The sequence below is a fragment of the Oncorhynchus tshawytscha genome, linkage group LG05 (assembly GCF_018296145.1).
Source record: "Oncorhynchus tshawytscha isolate Ot180627B linkage group LG05, Otsh_v2.0, whole genome shotgun sequence".
NCBI lineage: Eukaryota > Metazoa > Chordata > Actinopteri > Salmoniformes > Salmonidae > Oncorhynchus > Oncorhynchus tshawytscha.
In genome coordinates, this window is record NC_056433.1 from 38420447 (window position 1) to 38430985 (window position 10539).

Consider the following 10539-nt stretch of genomic DNA (forward strand, 5'->3'; position numbering starts at 1 on the left):
TGGTCCTATGGACAGATACTCCAATCTCCAATGTGGCGCTCTGCAGCTCCTTCAGGGTTATCTTTGGTCTCTTTGTTGCTTCTCTGATTAATGCCCTCCTTGCCTGGTCCATGAGTTTTGGTGGGCGGCCTTCTCTTGGCAGGTTTGTTGTGGTGACATATTCTTTCCATTTTTTAATAACGGATTTAATGGTGCTCCATGGAATGTTCAAAGTTCCTGATATTTTTTTATAACTGAACCCTGACCTGTTTGGAGAGCTCCTTGGTCTCCATGGTGCCGCTTACTTGGTGGTACCCCTTGCTTAGTGGAGTTGCAGACTTTGTGGCCTTTCAGAACAGGTATATATATATATGTATATATATATACAGTGCCTTGCGAAAGTATTCGTATTCGGTCTTCATAATGCTCTCTGCGCTTTTAACGGACCTCTGAGACTATCACAGTGCAGGTGCATTTATACGGAGACTTGATTACACACAGGTGGATTGTATTTATCATCATTCGTCATTTAGGTCAACATTGGATCATTCAGAGATCCTCACTGAACTTCTGGAGAGAGTTTGCTGCACTGAAAGTAAAGGGGCTGAATAATTTTGCACGCCCAATTTTTCAGTTTTTGATTTGTTAAAAAAGTTTGAAATATCCAATAAATGTCGTTCCACTTCATGATTGTGTCCCACTTGTTGTTGATTGTTCACAAAAAAATACAATTTTATATCTTTATGTTTGAAGCCTGAAATGTGGCAAAAGGTCGCAAAGTTCAAGGGGGCCGAATACTTTCGCAAGGCACTGTATATATATACACACACACACACACACAATGAGATCATGTGACACTTAAATAAAGTCCACCTGTGTGCAATCTAACTATTTAATTGGTTGCACCAGGTAATTGGTTGCACCAGATCTTATTTAAATCAAATCAAATTTATTTATATAGCCCTTCGTACATCAGCTGATATCTCAAAGTGCTGTACAGAACCCCAGCCTAAAACCCCAAACAGCAAGCAATGCAGGTGTAGAAGCATGGTGGCTAGGAAAAACTCCCTAGAAAGGCCAAAACCTAGGAAGAAACCTAAAGAGGAACCAGGCTATGTGGGGTGGCCAGTCCTCTTCTGGCTATGCCAGGTGGAGATTATAACAGAACATGGCCAAGATGTTCAAATGTTCATAAATGACCAGCATGGTCGAATAATAATAAGGCAGAACAGTTGAAACTGGAGCAGCAGCACGGCCAGGTGGACTGGGGACAGCAAGGAGTCATCATGTCAGGTAGTCCTGGGGCATGGTCCTAGGGCTCAGGTCCTCCGAGAGAGAGAAAGAAAGAGAGAAGGAGAGAATTAGAGAACGCACACTTAGATTCACACAGGACACCGAATAGGACAGGAGAAGTACTCCAGATATAACAAACTGACCCTAGCCCCCCCGACACATAAACTACTGCAGCATAAATACTAGAGGCTGAGACAGGAGGGGTCAGGAGACACTGTGGCCCCATCCGAGGACACCCCCGGACAGGGCCAAACAGGAAGGATATAACCCCACCCACTTTGCCAAAGCACAGCCCCACACCACTAGAGGGATATCTTCAACCACCAACTTACCATCCTGAGACAAGGCTGAGTATAGCCCACAAAGATCTCCGCCATCGCACAACCCAAGGGGTTAGCGGCTTCACAGCAAAGAGGGTGAATATACACTGCTCAAAAAAATAAAGGGAACACTTAAACAACACAATGTAACTCCAAGTCAATCACACTTCTGTGAAATCAAACTGTCCACTTAGGAAGCAACACTGTTTGACAATAAATGTCACATGCTGTTGTGAAAATGGAATAGACAACAGGTGGAAATTATAGGCAATTAGCAAGACACCCCCAATAAAGGAGTGGTTCTGCAGGTGGTGACCACAGACCACTTCTCAGTTCCTATGGTTCCTGGCTGATGTTTTGGTCACTTTTGAATGCTGGCGGTGCTTTCACTCTAGTGGTAGCATGAGACGGAGTCTACAACCCACACAAGTGGCTCAGGTAGTGCATCTCATCCAGGATGCCACATCAAAGCGAGCTGTGGCATGAAGGTTTGCTGTGTCTGTCAGCATAGTGTCCAGAGCATGGAGGCGCTGCCAGGAGACAGGCCAGTACATCAGGAGACGTGGAAGAGGCCGTAGGAGGGCAACAACCCAGCAGCAGGACCGCTACCTCCGCCTTTGTGCAAGGAGGAGCAGGAGGAGCACTGCCAGAGCCCTGTAAAATGACCTCCAGCAGGCCACAAATGTGCATGTGTCTGCTCAAACGGTCAGAAACAGACTCCATAAGGGTGGTACAGTATGAGGGCCCGACGTCCACAGGTGGGGGTTGTGCTTACAGCCCAACACCGTGCAGGATGTTTGCCATTTGCCAGAGAACACCAAGATTGGCAAATTTGCCACTGGCACCCTATGCTCTTCACATATGAAAGCAGGTTCACACTGAGCACATGTGACAGACGTGACAGAGTCTGGAGATGCCGTGGAAAACGTTCTGCTGCCTGCAACATCCTCCAGCATGACCGGTTTGGCGGTGGGTCAGTCATGGTGTGGGGTGGCATTTCTTTGGGGGGGCCGCACAGCCCTCCATGTGCTCGCCAGAGCTCGCCATTTTTGTGTGATTTTGTTGTCAGCACATTCAACTATGTAAAGAAATAAGTATTTAATAAGAATATTTCATTCATTCAGATCTAGTGTGTTATTTTAGTGTTCCCTTTATTTTTTTGAGCAGTGTATATGCATGCACCACTTTTAATTTTTTTAGTTTTTATAATTTTTTGAAACAATTTATAACAGTGTTAAATACCTCAGTGGACCGTAAAGGAAATCACTCTACAAACTATCATCTCATTAAGGAAGGAAGGAAGGAAATCCTTAAGGAAATCACAAATATTACGAACACATTAGAAATAGTGGATATTTGGAGATTTAAAAAATCACCGACCTAGTGAGATATACATGAAGGAGACTTAATCTGTCACGTGTGCTCCCTCTCCGGCCTCAAGGTCACCAGGCTGCTCGTTATGGAGCACATCGCTCCGCGCATCAGCACATAATGATACTCCCCTGGATTCCATCACCTCCTTGATTACCTACCCTTTTTATTGTCACTCCCTTTGGTTCCTTCCCCAGGCGTTATTGTTTGCTTCAGTTTCATGTCTGTGCGTTTGCGTTTCTTGTTCATTTGTTTCTGTTTTCTATTAAAATATTCACTCCCTGTACTTACTTCCCGACTCCCAGCACACACACGTTACAAAATCAAGTTGGTCGTCTTGACTACTTTCTTGCATCTAAGGTTAAAGTTTTAATAGGAGACAGAAGGAGATCAGATCATCATCTAATTGGCATTCACATAACTGTTATTGGATGGGGGCATTTTGAAATTGAATGAAAGTTTACTGAATGACAACTTATTTTTAGCTAAGACAAAATCATTTAACTGAATTTTTCGAGTATAATATACAGTGGGGCAAAAAAGTATTTAGTCAGCCACCAATCGTGCAAGTTCTCCCACTTAAAAAGATGAGAGGCCTGTAAATGTTCTTCATAGGTACACTTCAACTATGACAGATAACCCTTTCACACGTACCATCACACGGGTGTGATCGTTCTACAGTGGTCCCTGAAGCGTACGATCACACCCGTGTGTTTAGAACACTCATTTAGAATGCTCGTTTAGAACGGCAGTTTCGAATGACGCAACAATCAGCGTTTGAGCTGGCCACTTTTTTCAGAAACTATTTACACAAACACAGTCCTTACAAAGTTATGTCCAGAATGTCAGCAGTTTATTTTTGGATGCATTGTTCAGATATTCACAGAAGTAAATATAGCATAACACAATCATCCTAACCGGAAAAATGTAGGCTACATTTGTCCTAGCGCTGAGGAAAGATTGACCCAACACAAGCAGTCATATTTTCTAACTCTCAGCTGACTACAAACTACAATATGAATTAGCTAATAGCAATTACTATATATAATTAATCACATCACAGGTGAGCTCACCATTGATCGAAATAACTAGGTAAAACACTTTATAGAAATCGAAAGTAATCCGACGATTAGTTTCAGCGCAGCCATGCATTTTTTCCTCACAGAAACCGAAGATAATAAGAGAAGACGAGATGAGTTTGGTCTGTTTGTAGTATTGCATGTTGAAGGGGTGTGTCATCTACCGTCGTTCACATCCCACCATTAATTTCCCGGAAGTCCTCAAAAAATTTGTGAACTCTTACTCGCCTCATTTTGTTATAACATCTTTGGTCAAACAGACGTGAATCCCAGAATGCATTGTATGTCAACAAACATGGCTACACAGCTGGAATTAGCTTAGCTCATCATAATCAGTACAACCTTCAAAAAAGTATTTTACACACATAATATGTGCACATTACAATCTGTGCTTGAATCGGAATGCATGAGTTGTCACCTAGAATTGAAAACATGTGAATAAAATCGTAAATACACAAATAATTACCACACAAAACATTTTCTGATAGTGATTTATTGATACAAGTGGCGCGTGCCGGCAGTCAACCACGTAACCTCCCACTCTGCGCCATTCAGTGTTGTTGTTTATGTATGTAGCTAGTGAGCTAAGCTGTAGCATTAACAATGTCTTTCAAAAGGAGACAACTCACAAATGTGGAAATTCTGGAGATTTTTTAAAATTCTGACAATGAGTCTGAGTATGAAAGTCAGGAATCAGATTCTGACAGTGACAGTGAGGAGCTGCCCCTCAACCTTGTAGCCATTGAGAACCCTGAATCTGAATTTCCCTTGTCAACTGAGGAAGTACCAGGTCCCTTTGAAGATGCTGGTGGTGATGGAGGCAGACGGACAGTGGATGAAGTACAGGAGTTCTGTGGTAGCTGGAAGGCCACCAGTCATTTCACCCCACCTGGCCCTGCTGTCTGCTTTGACGAGTCCCAGTCTGGAGTGCAACGCCCCTTGCCATTTCCAACTGAGGCAGAGTGCTTCAAGTTGTTTCTGACAGAGGAGCTGGTGGGAGAGATAGTTGAGGAGACCAATCGCTATGCCTTAGAGCTACAGGAGAAGAGAGAGCCAGGAGTGAGGGGAAAACTCGCTAAATGGGTGACAACCACAATTAGTGAAATGTATACCTTCCTGGTGACAGTCCTTCTCATGGGAATAGTAAAGAAGAACTCCCTAAGAGAATACTGGAGCACAGATCCTATGTTTGCAACTCCCTTCTTTGCCTCCCTCTTTTCCCAAGATCGCTTCCTAGTTCTGCTGCGATGCCTGCATTTTGTCAACAATGCTACTGCCATCCTAAGTGACCCGTTACACAAAATAAGAAATGTTCTTATCAGCCTGACATCAGCATTTGGTCGGGTCTTTGTACCATACAAGGACCTATGCATTGATGAGTCCCTGATGTTATGGAAAGGTAGGCTGGCGTTCCGTCAATATATTCCCTCCAAAAGGCACAGGTTTGGAGTCAAGTTCTTTGTCATGTGCGACGTGAAGACAGGATTTGTCCAGGATATTATAGTTTACACAGGGTCCACCACTGACATCAAACATTATGAGGGGCTTGGGGTGTCAGGGTCCGTGGTGATGACCATGCTGGCTCCTCATCTCGGCAAGGGACACACTTTGTACGTGGACAATTGGTACAGCAGTCCCACACTCTTCCAGCATCTGCTCTCCAACAGCACAGGGGCCTGTGGCACAGTCAGGTCGAACCGGAAGGGGATGCCGGCATTCGGATGCGGGAAGATGCAGAGAGGGGAGGTGGAATTCCAGGAGAACGGTCAACAGCTGGCAGTAAAGTGGCATGACAAGCGAGACGTCCATGTCCTCTCCACTGTCCATACAGCAACCATGTCGGCCACAGGGAAGGTGGACCACCTGACCGGAGAGAGAAAGATCAAACCAGATTGTGTGCTTGATTATAACCTCAAAATGGGGGCCGTGGATAAGGCAGACATGATAAACAGCTTTGTGGAATGCACACGGAAAACGAACAAGTGGTATAAGAAGATATTTTTCCATCTGATCGACACTGCTGTCCTCAACGGCAGCATAGTTCACCGCCAACTAACAGGTGAGATGATTACTGAACAAGGTATTTTTGTAATTGGATGTACAGTTCACATACAAATCCATTATGCAATTATAGTGACAATATCTCACCCACCTACCCACTGCCTCATTATCCTCTAACTTTCCTCATCTTACCCACTCCCTCATAGGTAAAGTAATTACCTACCAAAAATACAGAGAGAACCTCATGAGAGAGCTGCTGGAGGAGCACCACACCCCTCGGCGCCCATCCACTGGGGGCCGTCCTGCTGCAGACAATCCCCTACGCCTCACTGCACGACATTTTCCCTGCAAAGTCCCTCAAACTGCTTCTCAAGGTAGTCGCACACGGAGGCATTGCAAAGTCTGCCTGTCTGGCGCCAGGAGAAGTAAGCAGAGGAAGATGACAAAATACATGTGTCTAGCTTGTGATACACCTCTATGTATTTCACCATGCTTTGAGGAGTATCACATGCTCAAGCATTATTGAGCACATCTGCAGCAATAGGTGACTGACTGACCTGACATGTGACTTGATAGGTGACCAGCCATGATACTATGCCTTAGAGATGGGGGTGGAAATGCAGTTGTTGTTCAGTCACTGCATGGATAATGAATATGGGTTTTGCATATTCAGTTTTTTGTCCTCTAGTAAAACAAGTTGTTGAACCAACTACCAGTCCTGCAATAAAATAGATGAATATTACATATTGGCATATGTGTTTTCTTGCTGTGTTTTCATCCAGTACAACTGTTAAGGAGTGTACGTTAGCATACAAAAGCTGTCCTCATTATTCAGCTCCAAAGATGTCCAGCTCCAGTTATGATATTGGCAAATAATGTTTCTGGTTTCTGAAAGTACAGAATAAAGAGGAATTATTCATTAGAATACAATATAAGGATATAGCAATAAAACAATACTACAAAGAAGTAACATAATAAACACTGCTATAAATAAATTGTTTATTGCATTGACAAAATCACAGATTTGAGTTATAACAGTAAGAAACTAACTTTTGAGCTCCACAAGGGGGCAAGGCAGGGCAGAATAGAGCTATGCTGAATAGACCAAATAAACAAACCATGGTCATATTTTTTATTTATTTAACTAGGCAAGTAATTTAAGAACCAATTATTATTTACAATGATGGCCTACACCGGCCAAACTCAGACAACGCTGGGCCAATTGTGCGCTGCACTATGGGACTCCCAATCACAGCCAGTTGTGATACAGCCTGGATTTGAACCAGTATACCGCTGCGCCACTTGGGAGTCATAAGGCCAGGGTAGCTTCAAAATACAACACAAGCTAATAGTTTTCTGACGCAACTAGCATTGTTTTACAGAGCTAATAGAATAATGTAGCTAGGTAAGCATGATTGACAATAACACCATAAAGGTTATAAAATGTGTAACGTTACCTCACGTGTCCGCAGTTATAAGGAATATATTATGATCTACAGCTACAGCAGAAACGGCATACGGAAACTATTATTATAACTATTATAACGTAATAAGGCACTTACTTTGATGGAAACGCAGCCTGGATTTGAACCAGGGAGTCTGTAGTGACACCTCTAGTACTGATGTGCTGTGCCTTTGACCGCTGCACCACTTGAGAGTCATAAGGCCATGGTAGCTTCAAAATGCAACACAAGATAATACTTCTCTGACGCATTTAGCATTGTTTTACAGAGCTAATAGAAGAATGTGGCTACATAAGCACGATTGACTATAACACCATAAAGGTTATAAAATGAGTAACGTTACCTCACGTGTCCGCGGTGATAAAGAATATACACAAATATATTATGCTCCATACATACAGTACGCTACAATAGAAATGTGGAATAGAAAATGTGAACACGTGTGCAGATCCTGTTCTGACGGGAGATAAGCAAATGTCTGCAGACGTGAACTGCACAAACAATTGGGAAGTGCTTGGGGAATTTTGTCCGTGTCAGAAATGTCCCAAAAATGTAATTATCCGCAAAAGTAAAAATGACTATTTTTATGTGAATGAATGAGGAGGCGGAACACACCTAAATTCAAACTGTTTTTAGAAAATAAAAACTTGTTTGAAAATCATTTGAAATTGAAGTTAAAACAACCTATAAATATAAACAGGGTGCGTGCTTTAGTTTGAGGGCAGCGCGGATAAAATGTACTGTTACGTATCAATCACATTCTGGAATGGAGAGAACATTCTAACATCACGTGCATAAAAAAACTCACGCTGGGGCGACCGTTAGAGATATTTGGAACTCACGCATTCCACAACCTCAAACAGTCACACTCCAAACTCCACTATGGCCAAGACCAAAGAGCTGTCAAAGGACACCAGAAACAAAATTGTAGACATGCACCAGGCTGGGAAGACTGAATCTGCAATAGGTAAGCAGCTTGGTTTTAAGAAATCAACTGTGGGAGCAATTATTAGGAAATGGAAGACATACAAGACCACTGAATCTCCCTCAATCTGGGGCTCCACGCAAGATCTCACCCCGTGGGGTCAAAATGATCACAAGAATGGTGAGCAAAAATCCCAGAACCACACGGGGGGACCTAGTGAATGACATGCTGAGAGCGGGGACCAAAGTAACAAAGCCTAGCATCAGTAACACACTATGCCGCCAGGGACTCAAATCCTGCAGTGCCAGACGTGTCCCCCTGCTTAAGCCAGTACATGTCCAGGCCCGTCTGAAGTTTGCTAGAGAGCATTTGGATGATCCAGAAGAAGATTGGGAGAATGTCATATGGTCAGATGAAACCCAAATAGAACTTTTTGGTAAAAACTCAACTCGTCGTGTTTGGAGGACAAAGAATGCTGAGTTGCATCCAAAGAACACCATACCTACTGTGAAGCATGGGGATGGAAACATCATGCTTTGGGGCTGTTTTTCTGCAAAGGGACCAGGACGACTGATCCGTGTAAAGAAAATGAATGAATGGGGCCATGTATCGTGAGGTTTTGAGTGAAAACCTCCTTCCATCAGCAAGGGCATTGAAGATGAAACGTGGCTCGGTCTTTCAGCATGACAATGATCCCAAACACACCGCCCGGGCAACGAAGGAGTGGCTTCGTAAGAAGCATTTCAAGGTCCTGGAGTGGCCTAGCCCGTTTCCAGATCTCAACACCATAGAAAATCATTGGAGGGAGTTGAAAGTCAGTGTTGCCCAGCAACAGCCCCAAAACATCACTGCTCTAGAGGAGATCTGCATGGAGGAATGGGACAAAATACCACTAACAGTGTTCGAAAACCTTGTGAAGACTTACAGACAACGTTTGACCTCTGTCATTTCCAACAAAGGGTATTTAACAAAGTATTGAGATAAACTATTGTTGTTGAACAAATACTTATTTTCCACCATAATTTGCAAATAAATTCATTTAAAATCCTACAATGTGATTTTCTGAATTTTTTTCCCTCATTTTTTTCGGTCATAGTTGAAGGTTACCTATGAAGAAAATTACAGGCCTCTCTTCTTTTTAAGTGGGAGAACTTGCACAATTGGTGGCTGACTAAATACGTTTTTGCCCCACTGTATACCTGCTGGAGCGAGTGCTTCAGATGGGTGCTGCTATGGTGACCAGTGAGCTGAGATAAGGCGGAGCTTTACCTAACAAATACTTATCGATGACCTGGAGCCAGTGGGTTTGGCGATGAATATGTAACGAGGGCCAGCCAACGAGAGCATACAGGTCGAAGCGGTGGGTAGTATATTTCGCTTTGGGGAAAATAACGGATGGCACTTTGATAGACTACATCCAGTTTGCTGAGTAGAGTGTTGGAGGCTATTTCATCAATTAAATTGCCGAAATCAACGATAGGTAGGATACGAGGGTATGTTTGGCAGCATGAGTGAGGGAGGCTTTGTTGCAAAATAGGATGCAGATTCCAGATTTAATTTTGGATTGGAGATGCTTAATGTGAGTCTGGAAGGAGAGTTTACAGTCTAACCAGACACCTAGGTATTTGTGGTTGTCCACATATTCTAATTCAGAACCGTCCAGAGTAGTGATGCTCGTCGGGCGGGCGGGTGCGGGCAGCAATATGTTGAAGAGCTGCATTTAGTTTTACTAGCATTTAAAAGCATTTGGAGACCACGGAAGGAGTGTCAATTGGCATTGAAGCTCATTTGGAGGTTTGTTAACACAGTGTCTAAAGAAGGGCCAGATGTATACAGAATGCCGTTGTTTGTGTAGAGGTGGATCAGAGAATCACCAGCAGCAAGAGCGACATCATTGATATATACACAGAGAAAAGAGTCGGCCCGAGAAATTAACCCTGTGGCACCCCCATAGAGACCGCCAGAGGTCCGGACAACAGGCCCTCCAATTTGACAAACTGAACTCTATCTGAGAAGTAGTCGGTAAACCAGGTGAGGCAGTCATTATTAATCCAAGGCTATTGAGTCGGCCTATAAGAATGCGGTGATTGACAGAGTCAAGAGCCTTG

At 43.5% G+C, this 10539-nt stretch overlaps 1 protein-coding gene across 1 annotated transcript; it reads left to right on the forward strand.

Annotated features, from left to right (window-relative positions):
• The first annotated feature begins 5959 nt into the window (after positions 1 to 5959).
• On the forward strand, positions 5960 to 6785 carry LOC121846518 (piggyBac transposable element-derived protein 4-like). Its single transcript, XM_042321881.1, has 2 exons — positions 5960 to 6101; positions 6250 to 6785. The coding sequence occupies exons 1-2, from the start codon at positions 5960 to 5962 to the stop codon at positions 6567 to 6569; spliced, it is 462 nt and encodes a 153-aa protein (XP_042177815.1). The 3' UTR covers positions 6570 to 6785.
• Positions 6786 to 10539: the final 3754 nt, after the last annotated feature.

What these genes read in the sequence shown, in the direction of transcription:
- LOC121846518 (XM_042321881.1), top strand. Translation starts at nt 5,960, where the DNA reads ATGGGGGCCGTGGATAAGGCAGACATGATAAACAGCTTTGTGGAATGC. An exon ending in AGTTCACCGCCAACTAACAG is followed by an intron (nt 6,102 to 6,249) that starts GTGAGATGATTA and finishes ACTCCCTCATAG; the next exon opens with GTAAAGTAATTACCTACCAA.